Here is a 26,494-nt window from a genome sequence, read left to right as displayed (position 1 = left end):
AAAGATGTTTTGAGGATGAGAAGAAAAGAGGAAGAAGAGAAGGTCGACTTGAAGGAAGTCGATTTTTCCCGCCAAACCGAAAGTGGGGCAATTCTACCGTCTTTCATTCGCCCGTGCGGTTCACCGCATCTTTTTGAGCCAATCACGGCGAGACCAGATGCAAGCAGTACAAGCATTTATTCAGAGTATTATACGGAGTATACGAACGAAGTCACTTACATTAGTTACTACAATTACATTTCTCATTCAAAGTGAATACCATTCTTCATGGTACAATGACTAGACTTTGATTCATTTCCCAATACAAAAGTAGGAGTCATTCGAATAGAGTCTGCCTTGCATGAGGCTACTCCAAGCCAATCATGACGATCGGCGCTGCTACAAAAAAAAAAAGAGGGGGGAAAATCTAAAAGTCCCCTCCAGCAATACATACGGAGTAGACACAAGTGCATCATTAGCGGGTCCAGTACGGGTTCCACGTCACGAATTATCCGACCAGCCAGGAGCCAAAGAAATGTTTATTGTAAAGGAAAAGGAGAGAAAGAGGGGGGAAAGATGGGAGAACAACAATGAACAATATTGGTTCGAAGTCCAGTACATACATACAACAGAATAGCATGCGGTTGCAGGTATTCTAGACATCAACCAGCACAGGGCCGGGGATGACCCGTGCATGATGATTCATAGCCAGATCAGAGTCGAGTCACGATACGATGAATCATATTGTTGACACGAAGGCAATTCTGAAATTCTTTTACATACACCGTGCTTGCTAATTGGCTGGGTATGAAGCGTCGCTGGGATTTTTTCCCTTCCGCGGTGGCAACTCGGGATTGTCTATTCCGGCACAGCTCTGGAGCTGATGGACCCGTTCACTCCTCCCCAATACACTATCGACCCCTCTTCAATCTCTTATTTACCAAACACTCAAGGCTGTTCTTTCATAGACGGAAGAGGGGGAGGGGAAGAAGCGGTAAGCAGGGGGACAACAACACGAAATCCTACGTGCATAAGATAGATCGACCGGGCTGATCAGCTTGGGCTCATCACAGTTGGGCGGCTATCTCCCCCGAATTTTGCTGCAAGGGATACAGAAGGGACTTCCGTCCTAAATTCATTCAATCACTCTTTGCCCCCAATCTCTCTCGTGCCTGCAAGATCATCTCCCGCCCCGCAGTGGCTGGGGTGGAGATGAAAATTCTCCCAGTGCCAATAATATCAATTGTCGATCCACGGCCAAAATCCGCTCCGCCCTAGCCTATTTTTAAGCCTGGCGCTTCGGAGAACACCTGTCCTGATTCTTCCGAGGTAGAAGGAGAAATTTTTCCAGAAGGTCTAAGAAGGTCCAAGTGGGCCTAATTGCAATGTCCGAGGAGGTACGGTCATCTCAGAGTCAAGGGCATTGAACGGACGCTTGTATATTCCGAAATTTTAGCTAGTGGTAGGCCGTATGTTCACTTCAGCACTTCAAGTTGAATGTCTTTGTTCGCGATTCCTGTTATGCATAGGTAATTGCGGCTAGTTAGCTGCTTTATAGAAGCAAGAGCAGTCAATCACCACAAGTGTAGCAAAGTATTGCCCAATACCAGGTGGTATCCTTTGGTCTTACGAATACTACTAGTATTCACTAGCAGTGAACTTGTGACATCGAATGAAAAACACTGGTATAAATTTGAATTAAAACACTATCAAACGTGTACTTAAACCACCATACGCCACTTTCCATTCTATGTAAGCAAACTGGCGGTACACTATATTAGATCATAAATGTTCACACTAATTATTGCAGAAGGGGCTCATGAAGCTCCATCATGTACCCGGATATGGTGAAATGTTTGAGCTTTGTTCAACGGGCTGTTTGGATGATCGACCGAATATAGAAAGACGGGACTTTGATCGAGTTGGAACAGGCCCAGGACGAACATTTTCAACCTCACCGGTGCCGCTCTGCGGGGACGAGACGGCAGTCACATCTACGGGCTCAGCCCGAGCTGCTTCAACTTTCCTCACACCTTCCCGGATCTCTTCTGACGATGCGCCCTGTGGAGCTGTTGTGGTCAGGGTCTCCGTGGCACGAATATTACCCTCGGGGTTATCCTCATTGAGCTTGTTGATTTCATCTTCTGTCACTAAGCGCTCATTCTCCAAACGAACCTCACGTCCACGCTTGTGGCAATACCATAGGACAAAGAGCAGGACTAAAGTGAACAATTATCAGCCTATGAGCATAAGTCCACTTCACCTGTGAGTACTTACTGAATAATGCCAGCGACCAAAGGACGTTCATTCCCAGTACAGCAGGGAAACGAGCTCGCAAGAAGGTCATAATTGACCGGAGCATTCCAATAATAGCAGCTGGTTTTGAAACAAGCTCCTTCAGACTGGGAACATTGAGACCCATCTTCTCAGCAGCGGCTGCAGCTTTGCCGACATTCTCTACATTGACACCACTCTTTGATGCCCTTTCGCTGGCGACGGCGATCATTTCAGGTGCTAAGGTATCCGTCCACTTTTCGGGAAGCTTCTCGATCAGCTTTTGCATAGGACCAGGAAGTTTCGTATAGGTATCTTGGAGTTGTCGATTTCCATTCGTCAACAGCATCTCCAAATCATGATAGGCCGTGGGAACACCATTAATGAGATCTTTGAAGATAAGTTTGAACTTTTTCAGCAGTTCCTGTGTTTCCTCGCTCATTGAAAATACTTTGTTGTTCTCTGCCGCCAAGTTTAAGTGCTCAAGGATATCCTTCATGTCTTCTTCATCCTTCTTAGCTCCGGGTTCGTCGCTGTGTGAAGTCGATGTCGGTGCCGCTGTAGAGTTGGAGTTGGATTTATCGTCATTGCTGGGACTCTTCTTCTGTAACGAGAAGAAATTCTGTCAGTATACTATATTTGCTCAGGTATCAACAGTCGCAGTGCCCACCTTCTTGGAATCGGAGTCTTTCTTCCAGAACATCGCGGTCCAGCGTTTCTTTTTCTTGTCTGATGGTTTGCCATCTTGTTGTTTGGGGGACTCAGTTTGCGTATCAGGTGTGTCGTTGTTCTCCCGCGCCTCCTCTCCTAGCTCTTTGCCAAATTCCTCTGCCGGGGAAGCTGGAAGAGGAACATCTTGGGCAGTCTCACTTAGTCCAGATTGTGCAGGGCTTTCTGCAACGATCTCTGTTAACTTTCCATCGTTTGAATCCACTGGTCCAGCCGATCTGGGCGTATGCTCTTGCTGCGAGACAACTTGTTGGAGAAAGGCTTCATCCTCGGAGCTGAGGACGGGGTTCGGGGTTTGCATGATCTGCGAAGACCGGCGGCGGTTTTTGAAATAATCCATAGCCATGTTGGTGAATACTGCACTTCTATCTGGAGTGGTCGTTGGGCGAGAAGAAAACGATCGAGGGTATCTCAACAAAGAACGGGAAAAAACAGTCGATGAAACGCGATGGGCGCGTAGGAAGGCAGGGGGTGAGCGCGTGCCCCCGTTCGATAGATCACTCTGCGAATTATTATTGACTAACGCTGCAGGGTGATCGACAGTAGTTTCAAGCAGCTTCTATGGCAACCAGGGTCTTGTGAGAGGAATGGTAGAGGCCCCAGAGCAGCGCTCAGTATTGTTATCATACACCCACCAGCTGCTGCAGTCACCAGATGATATCACCGGTGGCTGGCATGTGGGACTAACCCCACACTCCCCTCATTGCCACAGCCACATATGTCAGCACAGCCACACTTTCAGCCCTAACTCTTTGGATCACCCATGCTAAACAGGATAGAGTAGTACATATTCATAAAGCTTGGAAATAGCGATCGCGGGTGTCTGAGTCTTAGACTTTGAATTAATGGCGGAAATGAATTGTTCATATATGACAGACATGCTAGTACCCCCATGCCATACATTCAGATATTCATGACCAAGGCAATGGGTTCCTCCAACAAGTTGGAGGTCGTAGGTCCTGAGGCTGTGGCGATAGATAAACTTTACTGTCAATACCTATTGATTACCTACTTCCCCGATCTAATTTGGTTGCATGTATACTGAACGGTACACGAAGCCGATGTCTTTACACTGTGCTTCGTTCCTCGAACCAAAAAGCCTTACTCCTCATAGTATTGGTAGGAGTCGAATCGCAAGTGGAATGGAATTTAAAACTACTGTAATGTTAAATATAATCACTAGAAAATATCTTACTATACCGAAGGTCCGAATGGCTAATGTCTATCCGAACTCTTTCCTGTCTCTTGTGCGCCTCCTTCAAGATGCGAGCGTACGCAGGCTAAATCTCAGGACTATATCGTTGTAGCATGCTCAAGCAAGCTCTTTGCATCGGAGCAACCCCGCCTCGTCTGCATAATAAACGAACGGCCTGTGTGTACCTTTAGCATTTTCGTCATGCAGGAAATTGGCTTCCGGGGTATTTTCCTCTTTGATCGATTGGGTGTGTAGTCAAAGTCAGAGCCTCGGTTCATAAATGCCGAACCCTCAAGTGCCGGCTCGGCATCTTGGCCTTTGGGGCCATTCCAGGTTTATAAAAACAGTAGTAATTAAAGACACCTACAAATCTGGCCCTGTAGACCCTTACATCACATTGGATTCCAGGGCTAGGTTTTATTCAAGTTGTCCTCGTGCTGGCTCCACATTGGGTGACCCTCAAGTTGTCTCGGATTGTACAGATTTGTTGTAAGAAAAGTCCTCATTTCGGCTTGACTTCAAAGCTCGATAATATAATGGGCTATGTCAGAGATCCCTGAAACTTTCTCTTTCAAGTCCTCGCATACGTGTGATGTGACATTAACGCCCTGCTTAAGGTTTCACATAGTTCCCGAATCTATACCGTACATTTATTTGACTTCGAGCGTTAAAGTAGTAACGGGCAAGCTTCGGATGACCTTCTAAATGCCTGATCTGGATAACCGATAATTTGTCCAAATGGAGTCCTCAGAAACGACTTGGGGTTTCCGTTAACGATCTTGAATGCCGTGGTACAATACGTTTGTTCCTTTGTAAATCACGGATACACTGAGCATGCCTGACTCGATCCTGAACCTAGTTCCATCGACGCTAGCTTTCCCCACAGCGCCAGTTCTTGGGGCCGTCGGAGATGCTTAGACCCATTCTGGACTTCTTGATATTCGAAACATGCAAAGCACAGATTATAGAAAATGTCTTGGTCCGTATGACCTTCCACACACTAATTCAATACGGTCTTGGCTGGCTATGCCCAATAGTACTTCGTCCGTGGACGATATTACATGTCAAGATTCAAACGCGGGGTAAAAAATTGAGCTAAATATTGCATGCATCTAAACATAATACGACACTGCAAATCCCGGAATAACTTGCTCAAGCCTCGGATGTTTTGTCTAATGTTGTACTCTCTTAATTTTCTCAGGTATGTTGCATAGTACTATCAACCCTACAGATCCCGATTTGCCCCAGGCGGGGACACTCCGTATCCACTTGCATCGACCTGTTTTAGTTTGATACAGTTCCCTTTTCATCGCGGAGACCATCTACAGAAATGCCTAGAAATAACTCAATAAATTCTCATTATCCTTGAACCCAGTCTTGCCGAGGCCAATATCAGTATTATTTTAATGGCGACAAAAGTATTTAAGAGACATCTTCGCCAGCAATCTTTGGTGAAAAACAGCAGAAAACTCCATCGACTCGCTCAAGATTCGACACTGCCAAAATTTCTATCTAGTGCATCTTCTTTCCTGTCAAGATGAAGTTTCTTGGTCTACTTGCTCTTGTCTCTCAAGCTATTGCAGCTCCTTCATTGCAATCACGGGCTACAACTGGTGTGTTGAACTTTCACACTCTCTGATATAGTTACCTTCTCGTAACTATAGCTACTAAATATTAATTCTCAATAGATACAAGTGCATTTGGCCCACTTTCTCGCGCAGCAAAGCTCTCTTCCGCGGCCTATTCCGGGTGCCTTGGTAAGGCTTTCGACGTCACGATCACCAAGCAAATTCGCGATGTCTTAACCGACACCCAGGTGAGTAGGTCGTTAAAACAGCGATGAAGCCTTATTAACCGTATAAGGGATACGTGGGATACTCTAAAGACAATAAGAAGATCTCGGTCGTGATGAGAGGCTCAACTACTGGTATTTTCTCTCCTTTTCTAGGTCTTGAAAACCGCCTGCTAACAATAACATAGTCACGGATATTCTTAATGATATCGACACCACGCTAGTTACTCCATCATTCTCTGGAGTGGACTTCCCCTCTGGCGTAAAGATAATGAAGGGAATTAACCGTCCATGGTCTGCTGTACATGACGATGTGATCTCCGAGGTTAAATCACTGATCGCCAAGTATCCCGATTACACCTTGGAGTCAACTGGGCACTCTCTCGGTGGTGCACTCACCTACATTTCTTATGTTGCTCTTGCCCAGAATTTCCCCGATAAAGAAATTACAAGCAATGCCCTGGCAGCTTTCCCTATTGGCAACGAGGCGTGGGCGAACTTTGCCGGCTCTCTTAAGGGGACTATGAACCGTGGTAATAATGCTGGTGACGGTGTTCCTGTAAGTCTTTCGGTGCTCAAAGACTCCATTTGATCGAGATCAAATACTGACCTTAGATCTCATTGGTAGAATATGTATATCACCATTCCATACAACTTTCAGCACTACGGAACCGTGAGTTCAAGTTGTCTCATTTCCTGAATTTGCAAGGCGGCAGACTGCTAATCTTTAATGTACGCATACAGGAGTACTACAGCTCAGGACTTGCTATTACTTGCAAGAAGTGCGAAGGTCAGCGTGATCGATCATGCTCTGCTGGAAATGGTTTGATTGGAGTGACTGCTGGTCACTTTCAAAGCTTCGGTGTAACTTTGGGTGCTGCTGGGTGCGGTCTTCTGTCTTAAGGAAATTTTTTAAGACCAAAAGTTTTGGAGTCATTTCAATCTCGAGACGGCTCCAATTCGCTCAGATTTTCCAAGTGTTCAACTATGCTTCCTTGCGGGCAAGGAAGTATAGTTGTCTTACTAAGAACTAGTAGTTCTTCGCAGCTTGTCAGATATTACGAGTATATATATGTTGGAACATTCAACATGGCCGACATTCTACTAGTTAGCAATATGACTTGTTCTGTAGTATTTCAAATGGTCATTTCCAAATGATTTAAAGAAGATGCTTTAAATCAATTCACTCACTTCTTATATTTATTCAGTATATTAATCAATCTCCACTAGGCAGAACCGCCGTGCATTTCACAACGCCGATCACGCAGCAATCAGCCAATCCCCAAGTTCCTTCTGACGCCACACTCCGAACACTCGTAGGCAAAGCAGCCAGCGAGCTTGCAAAGATGCACCTGGGCAGCGCATTGCCTGCGCCCCGGTGATTGCGGCACCTGCAGTTGATATCACCTGACCGCGTGTCTTAAATATCACTGGTTTCCCTCCTCGTCCCTCTTCTTTCTCTTCACGCTTGCCAGAGTCGACAACACGCGCCGTGAGTTTCGAGCTCGCGAATGCAAAAGCCCCATCCGAAGTCTGTCTCATCCTGTATCTTGATGACACGGGAAATTCAGAGTCGGATCACGGCTTTCCAGGCTCCGTTTCACATGCTTTTGTGATTAGCAGCGTCGCCCATTTCCCTCATTTGACCAACTCATATCATTCCTTCTTATCGCTCAAAGGGTCTTCTCATCGCTCCGCAGAAATTCCAGATCAGATATTCGAAACGGCACCCTAATGTTCAAGCGGTCTTTCTCTTCGAAAAGCCGGGCGGGGAAAACCGTCAAGGCTGAGAAGAAGAAGTACGATGAGCAGGCCAAGGAGAAGATGCAGCAGAAAGTGGACACTACAACAGAAACCCCATCGGCGGGAAGGTGGTAAAGTCTTCATCCGAACTTGGAGACCAGAGTCACTAACAAGATGGGTATAGCGCTCTGACCAGCCCCATTGTAAAGATGGTCGTGGGTCAGGATCAGCGCCTTTTCGCTGCACATGAGGATGTATTGTCTCTTTCCCCATATTTCCGTGCCGTTTTGAAGGAAGAGTCCCTGGAAGAAGGCACAAAACAGCTAGTGCTACCCGAGGAGTTAGTACTATTTCCCCACTGTGGTTAAGGAACGAACTAATAAAATCAATAGAGAGCCCGAAATCCTGTCGTGTATTCTCGAGTTTTTATACAAGGGCGACTACTATCCACGCCTACTTCATGGTAAGCGTCGAGACTCTTGGTATCTCGAGAATTCCCAAATCAATAACAACGGTGGCCGCGGGTCGAGTGAAGCGACAATTTTCCACCCCGGTGTGGGAGATGTTGTTCTTCGGGATACGGTTGTGTATTGTTCCGCCGAGAAATATGGCTTGGAGGAATTGAAGCGTATTGCTATTCGCAAGCAAGGGCTTCAAATTGGTATCGCAGCCGATGTGATCTTACGATCTGCTCGGTATGCTTACGACAATACTCCCGATTCTGATTCTCGGCTACGCGCTCATTATCTGGCTCTCATCATTCGAAGTCGTAAGACTTTCAAGAGAAGCGGAACTATGCAGATGGAGATGGAGAACGGTGGCAAGTTATTTTTTGACCTGTTTGTGGCCATGTGTAATCATATGGATGACCTTGCGGAGATCCGGTAGGAATCCTCTAAATTTCCTTTTGCATTGTCTGACATTACAACGGTGTCTTTCCTGATAATTTTGTTCTGCAACATTTCGACTCGAGCACTTACTTTATAACAGCCTCAGGCGGACTCCGAGATTATTCTGATCAGTTGTCTATTTGCCTTCATGACCTTCAGCTTCGTGGTTTATGCAACACAAATTGAAATTGAAATCGAGACTCAATTCAGGAGGCTTGCTCACTTGAACCAGAATGGATTTGTGACTGTTATACTTGACAGTCACCTTTTTGATTTGGCAGCACTCACCTCTATTTTTCTATCGATGGTGGTCATCAAGTTTTTTTTTCCTTGGTTTGAAGAAACCACCCTAGCCATTTTTAATTGTACTTGGCGTTCCAGTGGTCTGTCATTGATCTGCATTGATGTCTTCACTCCTTGACCTTATAGCCACCGGCAATCTCTCCAGCTATTTCTGCACTGAATTTTGTGTTCTGTTTTATCTGTTGACAAGTCGTCTCCGCTCTTTACAGGCAATACCTGCATTTAAAGGCGATAGCCCTTCTAGCTATCAAGAAATCAGAATGAGAAATCCGGCCACCTCACTTTACTTCTCGTAGAATAGTCAATACTTAAAGGGTGTTCCATATCAAACCGTCGAGCAAGATTGCTTCTCGAGTAGTCGTAGTCAATCCTTCATCAGTTATTATAGCTTTTGGTCTCCGCAAACTTTTCCTCTTCCACCTCTTCAACTTCTTCCACTTCGTGATTCACAACATCTCCTAGCTTACTGGATGTCTATCGACTGTTATAAATTCCCATGATAGCCTTCTGGATCTTTTAGTTTTCTTATTCCAATCTCATTTCCTTGATATCCTTCTACGTTTTCCTTCCTCCAACTTTTCCTTCCTCTAAATCTTTCCTCTTCTGCATCTTCGTCTCTGTCATTTCACCAGTAAGTCCTAGTCGCGGTTCAACTGGCATAGTTCTATGCCAGCTTTTTCTTCTCCAATGCCTTACTCCTGATCACTATTTTCCTCTCACTCATCCGCAGGATTCACATTCACGTCACCTATCTTTGTATCACTCTCCGTAGCTTCTTTCAAACCTCACATCACACTCATGTGCCACTGCTCACACGCAATCAAACACAAGTACCCCACAAACCACCTACCCTATCTCCTAATCTGCCAGATCCTTTCCTAACAATTATTCACAGGTTCAAAGTCTAAATATAGTGAGCTATTCATACAGAACCATATAATGTTCACAATGAGTCGGAGATTTTCCTTAACCCGCAGCCTCACCCGCGTCAGCCGCATCGTGGAACTTCATCCCGGCCAGACTTATATCGTTCGATTCAAGAGTGCCGGGCGAAATTATAAGACGGATATCTGGATTGCAATATTACTCCCAGACAGTGGTCTGGAGAGATTTGGATTGCATCGACGACCCAAAGGCGCAAAACCTCTCGACAGTGTTTGGAATATTCCCACTGATGAAAGATCGTACCCATGTTTCCTCCCCGCCAGAAACACCTTGTAAGTTCTTCACTTCGAGGTCACATACCCATGTATCTACATCTCTTTCTAATCACCGATACATGGTCATGAAACATGTTCAATACAAATGCTGACAACTTCAACAGTAGATACTCCAGTGTAGAGGAACTGTACGAGTTGCCAAGACGGATTCCGAAAACTTACGTCGAAGTTTACGGCGAGAAAAATGCCAATCTTTTCCGAAGGCTTCTCAACATAGCCAGATTAACTCCAGGTGTTGATTTCTGGGTGCAGATGGCCCGAAAGGAGACGCTTGTGAAAGGAAAACGCGGCAAAGAAATGGAGCTAATCGAGTCAACTGGCTATGCGAATATCTTCAATTCATCCACGGCTGATTCAGACCAGGAGTCTCCTTTAACTGATACAAGCGGCGAGGAGTATAGGCCTGGTGGTCCAGATTTAACAAGCCTCGAGTGCCCAAAGGGAAAGGGGCGAACGAAGAGCTTCACCCAGTTCGGTCTTGGCACTCCGTCTCTATCACCGGGAAATGATATGATCGGAGTCTCGGTGAGTAACTTCATCTAGAAGGTCACCTTGATATACTTTTGCTAATTGTTCAAGTACTTACCTATCCATGGACTGGCGCCTATCAAGCAGGAGAACCAAGTTGGTGACGCGAACCAGAGAGATCTGATTTTCGGCATGAACTTGAGGCAAATACTTTCAAATCTTCTTCTGAAAAACATACTCCATCCAGAGAACCTATATGTTCTCCGGAGCGCCATTGATATCCAGTATAGACCCGAAGCAGAGAAGATCTGTTCATACCTGAAGACGAACGAATTCAACCCCCGAGTCATCCACGTGAGCGATTCGACATTTCCAATGATGGCCAACCAAATGACAAATTCAATGGATGAGAAGCAAACGCGTCTGATCGGAGACCTTTCCAATATCGGCCAGTGGCGACAATTAGAAGGCATCAATGATAGCGACGATCTGAGCAAGCAGATCATGTCTCTTGGTTCACTTTATAAAGAAGCGCAGAATTTCGACATGACTGAATTGATGGACTTGATTGTCCTGAAACTACAAATTGCTTGGAATTCATACCCGGGACTACATCAACTCCATCCTCTGGTAGAAACCATTCGAATTATCAATCCCGAACACTTCACTACACCGCTCAAAGACCCGTTTCAGAAATGGATCGTGAATTTCATTGCGGAGACTCTGGATCTATTCCAATATGCGTGTGGGAAGAGATTCTGGGAGATCATGAAATCTTACCCATTTCTCTACTCTGCGGCCTCTGAGAAGCGCAAGGAACTTATCAAGAACGATCAAGAGAAGTATGTTGATCTTAGGGTGCTCCTTCAAAGCCGCGGAGTTGAGGAGATTTAGACTGGAAAGAGTGGTATCATGAGGCTAAATTCGTTTGTGAATGTTTTTCATCTTATTCAAATGCTCTGTTTTCGGTTTCATATTCAATTTCTTCGGTCATGGAGGAGAGTTGAAGGCTAAGACTGGTTGCAATTGTTGCTTTTATCTTGAAATGCCGTTCTAATGATGATTTATGAGTTTCTATTGTGCTTCGATTTCGATTTTGAATATCGTGACCTTCATGGTCCTAGTACTGCTTACTAGGATTCCAGACTACAAGTAACAATTCATGAATCCCAGTAGCATAGAGCTGTATTTATCATTTCAGGTAATGCGAATCTCGATCCATAGAAACACGATAATAGGTAGTTAAGTAATAAAATGCGCCGCAAGTAAGGGGACTAGAATTGAATGAACTATTTGGTATGTAACAGAGTAGCTAACCAGAAAGCCAAATAGGTAGGTTGGACAGATGGCTCTCCAAGACATCACTCTTATGCATCTTGATTCTTGGTTTGCTTGGAGCGACCACGCTTTGGCTTACCCATATTGACAGCTTTCGCCTCGGTGTCTGTTTCCTGGGCAGACTTTTTGGCACGATCTGTCTTGGGCTTGGTAGTATTTTTAGAGGGACGACCACGCTTCTCAATCTGAGGGGCCTCGTCATTTTCTTCCTTGGTAACTTCTTTTTTGGTACGTGTAGCCCTCGTGCGCTTGGGTGCGGGCTGCTTTTCATCATCGTTCTCATCGCCATCAATAGCCGCGGCTTCTGGGGCAGGATCGGCCTTCTTGCGTTTTCCAGTGGGCTTCTTTTCACCGTTAGAGGCCTCTTTCGTATTTTCGGTCCCCTTTTTGCCTTTGGCTTTGCCCTTTGTCTTGGCTGGGCTCTGAGCTTCGGCTTCGGATTCGGCTTCGGCAGTCTTGCCATTTTCAGTGGCCGCCGATTTGGTCTTCTTCTAAAGGAAAATTTAGTCATCCAATGTTACTCAACCCCGGAGCAGACAGGAATTACCGGGGATGCGTCCTTTGATTCTTTCTTAGCCCGAGGTTTGCGGGCATGCATGCCTCTCATGCCGGGACGATTGAATTCAACATCCTATCGGAATGATCAGTATTTCATGATGATAAGTTCAGAGACTACCCAGTACTTACTCCATTCCATTCTTCGTCTTCAACATGTCCCTTCACAAGGGCGGTCTTTATCTTCTCCTGCATCTCCAAAGGAACCTCATCGAAACCATCTAAGGCATCGAAGTCGAGGCTGTCCTCATCCTCGCCCTCGCCTCCGATGGATTCTTTGATATTTTGGAGCACGAGAGGTGTCGTACAGCCCCTAGAGGATGTCAGGCAGATATAACAGCCACATGAGTAAAATGGTGACTTACCAGTGGCGCCAGGACCAGGACTGAAATCTTTCGTTATCGATCCAAGTGCCTGTACGAAGGGTACCCTTATCAATCTTGATTTTGTTGTCCTTGCAATCTTTGTTCTGGCAACCGGCGCGGCCAGTCGATGCAAGCTCTGGGAATTGTGTTAGTATTAAGATATCATAGGTGGTGGATTGTAGAAAAGGATATCAAGTGATGCGAAGCTCGCCCATGTCCATGGCCCCCCAGCGCAAAATTTACTCATGTAAATTCCAAGTTCGAGGTGTGCATAGAGGAACATTTCTTGAGAGAGCAATATAGAAAAGATTTGTAGATATACTCTACCGGGTTCACGATAAGAAATATTCAGGTGGATGGATTTCGGCCTTCAGGCCATTGTTGGACAATGGGCAGCAAAGAAGGGGGGATCTGGGCTTACCAAAACGATACGGCATCTTTAGGGAACTTGCGATAGAAAATATATTGGAAGATGAGGGTTTTGGGAGCTTCTAGCAGAAATATCCTAGTTGGAACCGGGGGAGAAGAAGAAAGAGAAGTGGATTTCACGTTGCGAAGTGAAAAAGTTCCGTGGGAACAAAGTGACGTTACTGAGGGAAGGCACGCGACGCGAAACTGCGACCAGTCGCTCCTTCCGTTTAAATGGGCTTTGGACAAAGAAAGGATTTATTAGATAATCAGAAGTAGAATAGAAGTAGAGTCTAGATGATATTAATAGGTAAGATCAAGGACAACAGATTGTATAAGATTTCTCTTTTTATATCGCAGTGAAAGTTCTCTCCTAGTATTATGCTAGCTTAGCGGGAGTTTCCTCCTGAATGGGGCCGCGATGCCGAACAGAGACATCTTGTATGTTGAGGCTTATTCCGTCTATATTCAATAAGTATGGCTTCTAGTGATTGATGAATGAATATCATTGAATAGAAGAATAAACATTGGTCTACCTTTCTGAAGAATTAACTTTACGTCCATCATTATTTAATGTGGGTGATAGCCAACTACAAAAGGATTGTGGATGAACGGTCCTTATACCAATGATCCAAGGTTCCCTTAGGAAGACTAACCGGATAGTGAATTGAAGTAAATTATCTATCCATGGCTTTATGATTGATTATGATAGCCTTGGAGTTTTGAGGAGGTGCAAGAAAAACGTTGAGGATCTCATACATAGTACATGAGCATCACTAGTTAAATCCTCCGTGTACTTGACAATATAACATGGAAATGTTTAACATTCACTGAAGCTTACTACTTCAAATTGGAATTGCGCTCTTGCTGTTGTCCCTAAGCCTTGAATTGAGAGGAGGGCGAATTTCAATAAAAAGCTTATATCAATGAGAAAGTTTTCGAACTTGAAGCCTTTCCCAATAGAACTTCTGGAAGGTGACCAAGAATATGTGTCCGAAAACAGTTAGCGCATTTCCAGACTTTGGATCGGCGATTCGCCGGGCTGCGTCTCACCTCACCTTTCTATACTCCATACTCCCCCTCGTGGATTTAATCTGATCCTCGAAATAGCTACATCCCCACTCTCAAGGAAAAATACTTCCAAGTTTGCTACCTGAAACTTTGCTACTGCGAACCAAAGGTCCTCTGGGGTGAACACACGCGGATTGAAGAACCGCAAACTCGAGTCTACATTGCGCCAACGGAAAAAAAAAGAGACAGAAGCCTGCCTCCACAAAAAAGACCTTCGACCGGGACAAAACATTACGCACATCTCCTTGTTGAGAACAGTTCCCTAGCAACAATGTCCGAACCAGGCCGTGATTCCGTCCCAACGAGCGCCGACCCGCGCAGCCAGCGCCCGACCAAGCGCCGCGCCGTAACCCCCCCCACTCCGAACACGCCAGCCAAATCAGCACTCTCTTCAAAGACCCGTCAAAAGAAATTGCTTTGCCCGGGACAGGAAACAAGCGAAGCGCTTCCTCCCTCGCGCCTCCACCGGAGATCGTCGCCAACGTCCAGGGATCTTCGGCCGGTGCGGGATCGGGCGAATTTCACGTCTACAAGGCTAGTCGACGACGCGAGTATGAGCGATTGCGCATGATGCAGTCGGAGGTGGATAAAGAGAAAGGAGATGAGGAGTGGGAGAAAGAACGGGCGGAGACGAAACGGAAGGATGATGAGAAGACTGAGAAGAATCGACGGAGGAGGGAGAAGAAGAAGGCTGCTAGGGGGAAGAAGGGTGTTGACGAGCCTAAAGCTCCGGGTACAGCTGTGGCTGTTGATAAAAATGTTGGTATGAAGGGTCCTCGAGCTCCTGGTCTGCCGAATGAGCAGGATGTTGCTGCTGATGGGCAGCAACAGTACGAGGAGGTTCCTGGAGTTATTATTCACGAGGATGATTGAATTATCTTCTGATACTACTATCCTCGATTGGAGTGGCTATTGGTAGATGGGCGCCAGATCACCATGTACGATAATTATACAAAGATACCCATATGACAGTTCGTTTTGGTCTAGGATATTTATACAGAATACCCCAGAGGTAGTCGTGTAACATTATGTACGGACCGTAGGTCCATGAATCATGGTCTTTTTTTTTTGCTTCTTGGTCATACTCGTCTATTACTCGTCGCCACCACCACCACCGCCAGCCTGCTGAGCAGACTTACCACTGCAGATGTCGTCAACACGGAGAAGCAAGCATGCGGACTATGTTCTTTGTTAGTAAAAAGAAAAACCAAATAGGGGGATGGGATTCAGTGAAGCTTACCTCAACTGCTGTCTTGATGCTCTGAAGCTTGACAGCTTCTGGCTCCCACACGCCGTACTCCTTCATGTCAACCAGGTTGCCAGAGTCGCCATCCAGACCCCAGCTGGTGTGGCCCTCGACGTGCTTGGCACGCAGCTTGGTCAGCACACGAATAGGGCTAGCACCGGCGTTCTGTGCCAATGTGCGAGGAATGACTTCCATAGCATCCGCGACGGCCTTGTAGGGCCATTGCTGCACACCCTCAATGGAACGAGCAATTTGTCCAAGTTTCACAGAGACGGCCATCTCGACGGCACCACCACCAGGAGCCAAGCGGGGGTGGAAGATCACATTGCGAGCAACGGACATGGCATCTTGCAAATTGCGCTCAATCTCGTTGAGAATATCCTTGGAGGGACCGCGCAGCAGGATTGTGCAGGCCTTCGGGGAGGAGCACTTGCGCATGAATGTGAAGTACTCATCACCGATCTTCTCAATCTCGAACAGACCGCAACGGGTGCCGATGTCGGATTCTTGGATGTCGTCGACACGGTTGACAATGGTGGCACCGGTGGCACGGGCAATACGGTTGTTGTCCGTCTTACGCACACGACGGAGGGCAGTGATGTTGTTCTTCACCAGGAAGTGCTGTGCGAGATCTAACGGCAAATACCACTAGTTAAAAAGAGAATCACAAAATTTGCACATCGTAGGAGTACTTACCGGAAACACCCTTCTCAGTAATGACGAGGTCGGGCTTGAATGCCACAATAGCATCACACATGTGCTTCACCTGCTCCTCCTCAATCTGCAGAATGCGGTTCCAGTCATCTTCCTTGGAGACCTCAATATTGGTTTGAGACTCGCCCTTCTTGTACTCGAGAGGGCAGTCAAGCAGAAGAACACGGGGATTCTCAATCCGCCTCCGCATCTTGGGGTGGGTGATATCCTTGTTGACCATAACACCATCGATAACCTCCGAGTCTTCAATCTGACCACCGGGAATCTTCTCAATACGAGCATAACGCTTGATATCCACCTCTTGCTTTCCACCACCCACGTCAAAAGAAACTGTACGCACGGCGTTCAAAGCCAGACCACACATCAAGTCAGACCAGCGAGAGACGAATTTTGTTCCGATTGAGGACTGGATCAGGCTATACATGGCCTTGTCATCGTTAATGTCGACGGGGATGGAAACTTCCTCAATGATGGTGAGAGCATCGGCGAGAGCGCGCTTGAAGGCGGAGATGATGACGACGGGGTGGATGTTGCGCTCGAGCTGAGGGAGGGCCTGGGCAAGCATTTCTCCGGCTGCAAAACCATCAGCAATTTGCATCTTAAACTTTTGAGACAGAACAAGAATCCCATACCCAAAATAATGACCGTTGTGGTTCCGTCACCGACTTCCTCGTCCTGAGTGCGGCTGAGCTCAATCATACTCTTTGCAGCGGGGTGCGACACCTCAATCTCTCGCAGAATAGCGTGTCCATCGTTGGTGAGCACAATACCGCCCATTGGGTCGAGCAGCATCTTCAGCATGGCCTTGGGACCGAGACATGACCGGATAATATCGGCCACACTAAGGGGTTGTTCAATTTTAGTATCATTCGAGGGGGGAAATCTCGGACAGGAAGAGGATCGTACGTCTTTGCAGCAGTAATGTTCGACAGTTGTGCACGACGGCCAACCTGTCTGTCACCAGCATTGGTGTCTGTCGAGGGGTTAGCAATATCATCGGCGATATCGAAGAGGGGCACAAACTCATCACCACCACCGGAGCCTGCATATTGACGGTGTTCTAACGTAAATTCAAAGGTAAGAACGAAGCGGGCTCTAGTTCGATAGACGCAAAAAAAAAGGAACAGAAGAGTTCCTGATGAACAGTCAGGAGAAGCCAACTCGGATCCACGTCGATGCCCGCCAAATTTCCAAAGTGGGAGCTTCCTGGGACTCACCGCACTAACCTCAAAAGGGTAACAACAAACTAGTCAAACCGAAGGCGGTGGAAGATTATTCTAGAAGGTAAGATGAACTATACAGACAAACAACCAATAACTATCTAAGATATGAACGAGCAAGTTCAATGCTTGAAATGCTGGTGGATTCAAATTGAATTCATTCTATCGTACAATTCTTCAACTCCCAAATGTAATCTACATCATCCTTGTTATAAACCAAGCCGCTATGTAAAGTATGAAGCCATACTCCAGAATAAGTGGATTGGCATCATGAGGTATTGTGAGATTTTCGAGACAAAGGGTTGCCTTTTGATCAGTATTCTCGGCTTTCGCCAATTTCACATACATCAAAGACACCCTTCTCGGGCAAGCCTAGTGTCTTCAGGGCCGTCTTGAGCTTTTCGGGGGGCTCAAGAACGTCTTCCTCGGTCAGAACCCAAGTGCCCCAGTGCATTCCAAGAGCATTCTTGCACTTAGTATCTTGGAAGATATTTACGGCGTCGTGTGGATCAGCATGCGCTGGACTCCAAATATGCCGAGGCGCATAGGCTCCGATGGGAATTAAACCTAGGTCAAAGGGACCTCGGAACTCGCCAACTTGTTTAAAGGCAGGACAAATGGCATAATCGTATTTCGGGTCATGATCATCTTCGCCCTCGGGGAGCTCGGGGACAGCCTTATAGCCAGTGTCACTATTCAAACAGTTAGTTGACGCTTATTTTGCTCAACAACATCGCAAATGACTGACCCTGTGAAATACACTTTGCTTCCTCCAGATTCGACGGACCAAGAGCCCCACAACGTTTTATAGCGGTCAAAAGGAGTGCGAGCAGTAACGTGCTGGCAAGGCAAAAAGCCAAGTCTAGCTCTAATGTCCGCTGGTCGAGCTGCCGCCTTTCCTCCAACTTCAATCTGGGATTCTTCTGTATTCGACGGCGACAAGGTGATATCACGCTCATCCCACCAATCCAATTCCGTTACATTCCGGATCCCGCAGCTATGAAACCAGGACTTATTTCCTAGTGGAACGAAGAAGTGGCAGTTTGGATGCAATTTGGCGATTTCAGTCACACCAGGGTGGGAGAGATGATCATAGTGGTTATGTGAGATTACCACCGCATCAATCAGGGGGATATCTTTGATCTCACATGGAGCGTCCGTGAATCTCTTCGGTCCCAACCAACCGTAAGGACCACAGTGCTTTTCCAATACGGGGTCGAAAAGAACACGGAGACCACCAGGAAACTCCACATAATAGCAAGCATGTCCCAACCATGTCGCGCGGAGTTTTTGGGTATCACGAGTCGGAAGGAAATCGGGTTTGCGAACCGTGACCGTTGGGCCAGTAGTATCGGGAACGTTTGCTTTACCAGTCAAGCGACGCCTATGCGGGAAAAGAAAAAGGAAAAACGAATTAGATCATGACATTCAATTGTTTTATTGCCTTAGAGGCAGTTGTAGTTGGCTTACATGAACATTTCGCGGACATTACTAAAGTCAACATCCTTCCATGAACTGGATGAGGAAAATTTCGTGTTAGGATCATGCGACAGAAAAAAGGCAGATTAACACCACCACTCACTCCCAAGGATTCCTGAAGCCTGTTTCAGCATGATGGCTTTTCTTTAGCGCATCCTCCGGGGCTGGCCTGTTTGGGGAAGTGGCCACCGTCAACGCGTATAGCACACCAGTAGTGGTTGAACCCATGTTGCGAACAGATGATCGGACAGTAAACGAGTGAATGGGCAGCCGAAGAGCCCGGGGGCGTTGCAAAAAAGCACGCATGAAGGGGAAGCTGACGTTTTAAATACACCCCAATCAACTCGACCGCGAACCCTGCGCCAGGCCGCCGTGATTGGGAGGAATGCAGAGGACTTTTCACGAAAGGCCCAACCGTTTGGCCCCGATATCTCCGGGGCGGAGTTGACCCTTCACCCGCGTCGGCTCCATGTGAAGGCCGGATCCCCCGCAAGATCGACTCGGAATTGGGGAGCCTGTCAGCCGATCACCAGATCATCAGCCATTTCTGGGGAGGAGATGTAGTAATCACCACTTTAGAATTATAATGAATCAATCAAAAGTCATGGTTGTTGCACGAACCCAAGTTCTAATTCCATGGTAGCTTCGGCCAAGTCCAACCCGTCACGCCAGCTCGGGCCGTTGTAACTCCGACTATCAATCTTTCTTATCGGCGCGGGAATCTCAAGCAGTCCGCGTTGGAGAGTTTCTTGACTCGAATCTTTAGGCACGAGCCCGGTGTAGCTTGCACTCTCAATTGCTTCATCTTAATTCGGCCAGCATGGAGTCTAGTGGAGTCTCCCATGCTGCGCCGCCTTCGGGCGATCCGATCTTGCAACAAAGGACACAAGCAATCCAACAGGCGCAACAAGCCGCGCAAAATAGCGACGGCAGTCTTTTTTCTCAACTGACGACTAATCCTTTCTTTACGGCGGTATGATCTCATTTTGATTCACTTGGCTGGTAAATTTGGTCTTGATGGTTCTAATCTCGTTCTTCTTTTCCAGGGTTTTGGCTTGGCTGGCTTGGGTGCTGGCTTGAGCTTCGCGCAGAAAGGTCTCCGTCATGGCGCAGCTTTGCTTCGTCGTCGTATGCTGGTAGACGTTGAAATCAGCATTAAGGACGACTCATACCCATGGTTTCTACATTGGATGACTCTATATCAACAATCACAACTCGGCGCCACCCGTGCTGCCACGCAAAACACCAGTTTCCTCGACCGTATGCTCCAGAAAATGACCCCCGGCATGCGACACCTTTCCATCCAGACTTCTAAGGTCGAGCGCTCCAATGGAGCAATTCAAACACACTTCTCGCTCGTTCCCGGTCCCGGAAAACATGTCCTTCGCTACAAAAACGCCTTTATCTTTGTCAACCGTGTACGGGAATCCAAGTCTCGAGATATTCAGACCGGGAAACCCTGGGAAACGATTACCCTTACCACCCTCTACTCTCACCGCCATATATTTGAAGATCTCTTCACCGAGGCCCATGATTATGCCGCGAAATCACACGAAGGAAAAACGACCATCTATAACAGTTGGGGAACGGAATGGCGACCATTTGGACACCCACGACGGAAGCGACCATTGGAGTCGGTGGTCCTCGCCGAGGGAGTCAAAGAACGTATCGTGGGTGACGTACAAGATTTCATCGGTAGCGCGTCTTGGTACCATGATCGCGGTATTCCTTACAGGCGCGGGTACTTGCTCTACGGTCCTCCGGGTACCGGTAAAAGTTCATTCATCCAGGCTCTTGCAGGAGAGCTAGATTACGACATCGCCATACTGAATTTAAGTGAGCGCGGACTCACGGACGACCGACTCAACCATCTTTTAACTATTGTTCCAAATCGGACTCTCGTTCTGCTAGAGGATGTCGACGCAGCCTTCTCTAACAGGCGTACACAGTCTGATGCTGATGGCTATCGTGGAGCAAACGTGACTTTCTCCGGTCTGTTGAATACACTTGATGGTGTCGCTAGTGCTGAGGAGCGCATCATCTTCCTCACCACTAACCACGTCGAAAGACTAGATGAAGCCTTGGTTCGACCCGGTCGTGTTGATATGACTGTTCGTTTAGGGGAGATCACGCGCTATCAGGTTGCCCGCCTCTGGGATCGCTTTTACGAAGAGATTGACACCGACGGGGCGCACCGCCAAATCTTCCTCAATCGGCTACAAAAGCTTGGCTTGATTGAGGATGAGCACGGCCACAAAGAAGATCGCTCTAGGACTACTAGTGCGGCTGCTTTGCAAGGTCTCTTCCTGTATAATAAGGGTGACATGGAGGGTGCAATTGCGATGGCCGAGGGCTTGATGTACTCAGTGCATGAAGAAGCCTCCGCTTGAGCGGAAAGCACTGTAATTCTACTATATCTTGTACATATATCACTGAATAGACTTTCATACTTTTTACTTCTCGAGACAAATTGTCTGCAATTAAAGTGAAGATCCCCTGTGCTTCCCTTCCTGGGGTTGAATTCTACGTCATGTACCTCCAGGGCTGGTTATGTATGGGCCGCTTGCTTCAAGGCGCTAACTCAATCGTGAGATTCTCACTCAGCTTGACCGCCAATTAACCTTCAAAATGACCAGGAAACAATAGGTTTAGCAATCAGCAACTTACTTTTTTCCGTATTCATAGTCGACGCCAATCAGCAAGGTTGCTCGACGCGCCGGTCACTAAACTCGCCGTACTCATCCCACTGCTGCAACCCAATCACATCCGCCATTCTCTAGGCGCCGCCCTATTTTTAGGGTTTGTCACATTTGGAGGCGCTCCGGCACATTGCTGCATTTCTGCAGGATCGAAAGGCTCTGGCGGCAGATATGGACTATATGTTTTTCGAAACACCCCCCCTGGTCGACTTTTTGCACATTCTATGTTCTATGTATGCTCGCCTCTTGGAATATTTTGGCGGTGCATTGTGATACTCACCACCCGAGTTTTATCTTGCATATACCAGTATCACAATGAGTCAATTTCAATTATTTCCCCCTCCATCGCCTGAAAATAGAGGACAGAAGAATCCTTTTCGAAAAGGTGCTAAAAAGCCTGTTCCGAAAAATGAACCGCCATCCCCCATTCCCCTTGGCGATATCAAGGGCTCACAGAATACCGAGTCGGTGTTGCTTCAAATCATTGAGGACACACAACAGTTTCCCCCTCCACCAACCTTGAAAAAAACTCAGGCAGCACGTTCAGACCCTTCAGAGGCACAGTCTTTGCAAAGAACAAAGTCTCCGCCGTCTCCCCGCAGCCGGAGGGATCAAGATGCAAGCTCAAGTCATCGAGCATTACCTTCACGAAGCAGTGCAAGTAACAGTAGCAACAATGGCAATAATACGGATGCAACCACTTCTCCAAATTCCTCACAATCATCTGTTTCGCCTTTACCAATGAGATCTATGTTCCCGCGTTTTGATCCAAAGACACAGCTCAACCAGCAAAATGATGAGCCATCAATACATCTCGATACACTTAAGCCTCCGCCCAAGCGCCGACCAAACCTAACTCTCACAACAACTTCAGATATCGATCAGTTCCTAGGACCAAAGACTGTTCCTGCGAGTGTAGTGAATTTTCCAGTCGGTACCTTGGAGCCAGAGGAGATTCGATACTCGTCCATACCAGAATTGGAAATTCTTTGGGAGGCTGCAAATGGTCAACGGCCACAAAAATCGCCTGGTACAATTAACCTTCGTTTCACAAGGTAACTTCCCATTAATCATCATCGCCTTCGAAGCAATCTTTAACTCCTAATACAGAACAGGCCCTGCGACATTTGCCTTCGGCAATTCCAAACATCCATTCTATACGCTGCAGACCTATTCGAACAACGAGATAGCAATATCTCGTGGACCCCCCTCAAACCCAGGAAGTGAAATCCCCATCATGGGTTTAAACATCGAAGACCGCAGGCGAAGAGAATACCCTAACGATGGGCTCGTGGCGCTTCTCTTCTCAAGATTAGCCGCCATGCTTGCCATCGAACAGGCTGGCGAAGTCAGTAAAGAGCATCACCTTACACCTTCGGAAGCAGCAGAAGTAGAAAAAAGCGCCTTGAAACGAGCTGCCGCACAGGAGTCTTGTCGATTATCTTGGAATCGTAATTTACGCCTGTATGAGCTCCGGCACCCATCATTGTCGAAAAGGCAACCACCAGCTTTGGTTGGAGCTGCCGGGATCCCCCTCTCGCCTGTACGCACTCGATCTTCAGGTATGCTGCACATAGCTGTATCTGCACCCTCAAGTGATGCAGTCATGTCTCAACCCCCAACTATCATTGTTACTGGGCCAGTCTCCTCGACTGCCATGGAAGCTGCAGAGCAGGCTGCAACCGCACGTACATCTACCTTGCCAGTTACCGATTCCGATGAGCCACTGGCCGCTCTGGACCTGGCAACAAGAACTCTTTCGATCTCTCCGGCTGCAGTTATCGCAACTATTCCCTCATTATATGCGATTGATTCATTAGTCGCGGCAATGCTTGCCGTCGCTGTCTCTGACCAAACTACCAATCCTATTCTCGCGGATATGGAAATCGGAAGTACCCATTCTTTCGAATCATACACAAACAGTGAGCCAATGGTCGGAGCACCTTATCGTGGAAAGCTCATTACGACTTTGGCCGAGCGTGAAGACTATGCGGAGAGTCTGCATTTGGCCTCTCAGATTGAGGATGCTAATAAAAAAGCTGAGGCCGCGGCAAAGCGAAAGAGTTTCTTCAAATTCTGGGAGCGATCAGATTCAAACCCATCAACCGGTAGTAGCCAGCGTACAGCTAGGAAAAGCAAGACAAAAGACCAGAAGGTCGTCGTTGAGGAATTCGATCTCGAAAAATATGGACGATATGGTCCCGATTCATCTCACAAGGGCGAGAAACTGCCGGGTATTACTCGGACTGTCCTGAAACTACTCTTTTGGGGGCTAGAGCTATTTATTAAGGGGCTGACACTTATTGTAAAGGTTCTGGCATGGGTATTGGTGCATGCAACGCGCTGTGTGACGAGCGAGAAGTTCTGAGCCGGTCTCGGATAATTAATGCGGAGTTAATTTGGGGAGTTTAGTCTTATGGGCAATTTTATAGCTTTGTTTGAGCGTTGAGCTTATTTCTTTGGATCAGTATACCCAATTGATATATACATTTTGCTGCTACTACTACCTAGTAGTATTACTCCTTGCAAGTAGCCCTTTCTCAGTGTTGGTTCCCGGTCCGTATCAAGAGAACCTACTCTTGTTTCGATAGGTATCGAAAGGCCCATACCTACAAATATTTCGGGTTAGATATCATGGCTTCCTAATCATTGGGATCTATTGGTAGTACTAATAGGTATTAGTACACTCCTGCTTCCACATCGAGTTGCGTACACGGTCGTCATCATACGTGTCAACGAGCTTTAAGTAGACAATGCTCGAATGGAGTTCGAATTGCAGCTGCTTAAGGATTTCGATTCTATGCACAATTTTCCGTACTCAGTTGGTATCATATTTACATTTTGAATTGCCACATGACATGTTCTAATGGTCGCTTGGAGGTTGCTGCGTCGGTAGATGCCAGATATGAGCGAGTCAGTTACTGTCCCATAACTTGATTTCGGGTTACAGTCATGCGTAGCTTTTAGTTAATCTTCTACCCTGGTGATAAGTTATGATTGTATCTCTGTTACATCTGCTCTAGGAATGGCACAGTGGGATTTATGATGTCGATCTTCGGAACTATACTGTACAACTTACACCACAACTTTTCAACCAACAATGAAACATACGAACTACTTATGAATAAACAAGCATACACTATTCCTTAAACTCATCCAAAAAATTAATTTGATTCTATTGGCTATGCATAATAATTTCTAATCGTTTTTAAACATCATTATCAGTAAAAGCTTTCCCTCTCCTTCCACTGCATTCCTCGGAGAAAAGGGTAGCTAGGGATACTGCCAGGAACGACAGGAGACATAGCAACTGGCACATTCTTGTGTCATTCCGCAGCGATCAACATAAGAACCTGTGTCCATTCGCACCTGGTACTGTAAAACGCACAGTCATCTAGGGACAGATGCCAGTGAAATCTTATCCATCCAGACAGAGCTTGGTCTATCTTCATACATGAGTCGTTGTCCAGAATGCCCAAACGTCATCATTTCCCAAAGAGTTATTCAACAGGGACAGGAGACCAAGGGATACAGGGTAAACACGCCTATTTTCAGTCCTGTTTGTTGATTTTGCGATTGTGTACTTAAGTCGTTTCTAATTCCATTGAGCCCGGCGCCTGGCTGTCTCTATAATTCCCTTCTTATACCTCTACAAGACTTTACTATTGTTCACTGTTACTTGTACTACGTTGCTATATTCCATTTCAATTTCAAGAAAAGATCAAATTCTCATTCACCATGCGTTCGTTCGTCGCTACTGCTCTCTTCGTGGCTGGTGTCACTGCCAGCACCACCGCCAGCTACCTTGACTGCGCTGTAAGTATACCATAACAGCGGACTAGAATATAGCCCTAATCGCTAACATTGAATTCACCAGAATGCCGCTTTGGAGGGTATCGACACAGCCAAGTTTAAGGACTGCTCCAACATGAGCGCCGATGAGTGCCTCTGCCACAACAAAGAGGCCGTCGAGAGTCTGTCCGAGTCCGCCGAGGCAGTCTGCAAGGAAGCCGGCGTTGGTACGTTCACCATCCATGACTCTAAAATAACCATATCAACTCCAGTGAATCCTAACATATCGATCAGACCTGAGCTCCCTCGACAGCTCCCTCTGCTCCAGCAGCCGCGAGACAGCCCCAGCCCGTCACGCCTCCAAGCCAATGCAACCCGCCGACATGATGAAGCGAGCCTACTCACCCGACAGCGAAGCAGCCATGCCCGAGCCTCGCGTCGTCTACGTAACCGAGACTCGAACCGAGTGCAGCTGCAAGACCACCCCTGCCCCCGCACATATCTCGCAGATCCCCGTTGATGTACCCGTTAGCTCAAGCATGATGGGTATGCTCGCTGCTTCTTCCCCCGTCATGTCTAACGGCGTCCTTATCCCTGCCTCTTCTTCCTCTGTTCTTTTCGGTTCCCAGGCTTCTGCTGCTACTCCTGCTCCCAGTGGTGCGGATCCCAACCGTTTCTCTCCTTTCAAGGGTGCTGCTCCCCAAGTTAGCGCTGCGCACGGTGGTGTTGCTGCTCTCGGTGTTGCGGCTGTCATGGGTTTGATGATTGCTCTTTAAAGTGTGAGTTATTCCTGTCTGGTGAGATAATTTGTATTTTTCTTGTCTTGTCTTGATACGGGGGGGGTTGTTTTTTTCTTCTTTTCTTTGTATTGGGAGCCCTTTTCGGAGTCTTTTGTATTGAAAGGGTTGATTTTTTTAGGATCGAAATTGTAATGATCAACGAACACGATGAAATTTACAACATGAACCATAATTTCATTTCGTAAGGATGTATTACTTAGCGTGCATGTATGAG

General features: G+C 46.9%; 12 protein-coding genes across 12 annotated transcripts; 7 read left to right on the top strand and 5 right to left on the bottom strand.

Moving 5' to 3' along the window:
- Positions 1 to 1,809: 1,809 nt before the first annotated feature.
- On the bottom strand, positions 1,810 to 3,328 carry N7469_004258 (uncharacterized protein; the record flags this gene model as incomplete). The annotated part of the gene is made up of 3 exons (XM_056643178.1): positions 1,810 to 2,198; positions 2,257 to 2,857; positions 2,924 to 3,328. The coding sequence occupies 3 exons, from the start codon at positions 3,326 to 3,328 to the stop codon at positions 1,810 to 1,812; spliced, it is 1,395 nt and encodes a 464-aa protein (XP_056502590.1).
- A 2,386-nt stretch (positions 3,329 to 5,714) lies between these two features.
- On the top strand, positions 5,715 to 6,872 carry N7469_004257 (putative alkaline lipase; the record flags this gene model as incomplete). Its single annotated transcript, XM_056643177.1, has 6 exons — positions 5,715 to 5,790; positions 5,866 to 5,993; positions 6,041 to 6,104; positions 6,158 to 6,528; positions 6,598 to 6,642; positions 6,714 to 6,872. The coding sequence occupies 6 exons, from the start codon at positions 5,715 to 5,717 to the stop codon at positions 6,870 to 6,872; spliced, it is 843 nt and encodes a 280-aa protein (XP_056502589.1).
- Positions 6,873 to 7,229: 357 nt separating this feature from the next.
- On the bottom strand, positions 7,230 to 7,511 carry N7469_004256 (uncharacterized protein; the record flags this gene model as incomplete). The annotated part of the gene is made up of 1 exon (XM_056643176.1): positions 7,230 to 7,511. One exon carries the CDS (start codon positions 7,509 to 7,511, stop codon positions 7,230 to 7,232), a length of 282 nt encoding a protein of 93 aa, XP_056502588.1.
- Positions 7,512 to 7,703: 192 nt separating this feature from the next.
- N7469_004255 (BTB/POZ domain-containing protein) lies at positions 7,704 to 8,600 on the top strand (the record flags this gene model as incomplete). The annotated part of the gene is made up of 3 exons (XM_056643175.1): positions 7,704 to 7,843; positions 7,897 to 8,052; positions 8,105 to 8,600. The coding sequence occupies 3 exons, from the start codon at positions 7,704 to 7,706 to the stop codon at positions 8,598 to 8,600; spliced, it is 792 nt and encodes a 263-aa protein (XP_056502587.1).
- Positions 8,601 to 9,853: 1,253 nt separating this feature from the next.
- On the top strand, positions 9,854 to 11,487 carry N7469_004254 (uncharacterized protein; the record flags this gene model as incomplete). The annotated part of the gene is made up of 3 exons (XM_056643174.1): positions 9,854 to 10,122; positions 10,230 to 10,650; positions 10,705 to 11,487. 3 exons carry the CDS (start codon positions 9,854 to 9,856, stop codon positions 11,485 to 11,487), a joined length of 1,473 nt encoding a protein of 490 aa, XP_056502586.1.
- A 473-nt stretch (positions 11,488 to 11,960) lies between these two features.
- On the bottom strand, positions 11,961 to 13,288 carry N7469_004253 (PARP-type zinc finger-containing protein; the record flags this gene model as incomplete). Its single annotated transcript, XM_056643173.1, has 5 exons — positions 11,961 to 12,422; positions 12,479 to 12,562; positions 12,619 to 12,799; positions 12,852 to 12,987; positions 13,273 to 13,288. 5 exons carry the CDS (start codon positions 13,286 to 13,288, stop codon positions 11,961 to 11,963), a joined length of 879 nt encoding a protein of 292 aa, XP_056502585.1.
- A 1,313-nt stretch (positions 13,289 to 14,601) lies between these two features.
- On the top strand, positions 14,602 to 15,203 carry N7469_004252 (PRKRIP1 family protein; the record flags this gene model as incomplete). The annotated part of the gene is made up of 2 exons (XM_056643172.1): positions 14,602 to 14,617; positions 14,656 to 15,203. The coding sequence occupies 2 exons, from the start codon at positions 14,602 to 14,604 to the stop codon at positions 15,201 to 15,203; spliced, it is 564 nt and encodes a 187-aa protein (XP_056502584.1).
- A 219-nt stretch (positions 15,204 to 15,422) lies between these two features.
- On the bottom strand, positions 15,423 to 17,338 carry N7469_004251 (chaperonin-containing T-complex subunit CCT3; the record flags this gene model as incomplete). Its single annotated transcript, XM_056643171.1, has 6 exons — positions 15,423 to 15,509; positions 15,571 to 16,208; positions 16,273 to 16,863; positions 16,923 to 17,131; positions 17,197 to 17,263; positions 17,314 to 17,338. The coding sequence occupies 6 exons, from the start codon at positions 17,336 to 17,338 to the stop codon at positions 15,423 to 15,425; spliced, it is 1,617 nt and encodes a 538-aa protein (XP_056502583.1).
- Positions 17,339 to 17,823: 485 nt separating this feature from the next.
- N7469_004250 (uncharacterized protein) lies at positions 17,824 to 19,217 on the bottom strand (the record flags this gene model as incomplete). The annotated part of the gene is made up of 4 exons (XM_056643170.1): positions 17,824 to 18,202; positions 18,259 to 18,894; positions 18,981 to 19,025; positions 19,093 to 19,217. 4 exons carry the CDS (start codon positions 19,215 to 19,217, stop codon positions 17,824 to 17,826), a joined length of 1,185 nt encoding a protein of 394 aa, XP_056502582.1.
- Positions 19,218 to 19,809: 592 nt separating this feature from the next.
- N7469_004249 (bifunctional AAA family ATPase chaperone/translocase BCS1) lies at positions 19,810 to 21,379 on the top strand (the record flags this gene model as incomplete). The annotated part of the gene is made up of 2 exons (XM_056643169.1): positions 19,810 to 19,962; positions 20,036 to 21,379. The coding sequence occupies 2 exons, from the start codon at positions 19,810 to 19,812 to the stop codon at positions 21,377 to 21,379; spliced, it is 1,497 nt and encodes a 498-aa protein (XP_056502581.1).
- Positions 21,380 to 22,003: 624 nt separating this feature from the next.
- On the top strand, positions 22,004 to 24,056 carry N7469_004248 (uncharacterized protein; the record flags this gene model as incomplete). Its single annotated transcript, XM_056643168.1, has 2 exons — positions 22,004 to 22,743; positions 22,799 to 24,056. The coding sequence occupies 2 exons, from the start codon at positions 22,004 to 22,006 to the stop codon at positions 24,054 to 24,056; spliced, it is 1,998 nt and encodes a 665-aa protein (XP_056502580.1).
- Positions 24,057 to 25,426: 1,370 nt separating this feature from the next.
- N7469_004247 (uncharacterized protein) lies at positions 25,427 to 26,256 on the top strand (the record flags this gene model as incomplete). The annotated part of the gene is made up of 3 exons (XM_056643167.1): positions 25,427 to 25,504; positions 25,566 to 25,707; positions 25,775 to 26,256. 3 exons carry the CDS (start codon positions 25,427 to 25,429, stop codon positions 26,254 to 26,256), a joined length of 702 nt encoding a protein of 233 aa, XP_056502579.1.
- Between the last annotated feature and the right edge of the window lie 238 nt (positions 26,257 to 26,494).

The sequence above is a fragment of the Penicillium citrinum genome, assembly GCF_028827155.1.
Source record: "Penicillium citrinum strain IBT 23319 chromosome Unknown utg000003l:1.0-4596430.0:1.0-4598250.0, whole genome shotgun sequence".
Lineage (NCBI taxonomy): Eukaryota > Fungi > Ascomycota > Eurotiomycetes > Eurotiales > Aspergillaceae > Penicillium > Penicillium citrinum.
Note: the sequence above shows the minus strand (reverse complement) of the source record. Positions and strands in the feature narration are given on the sequence as shown.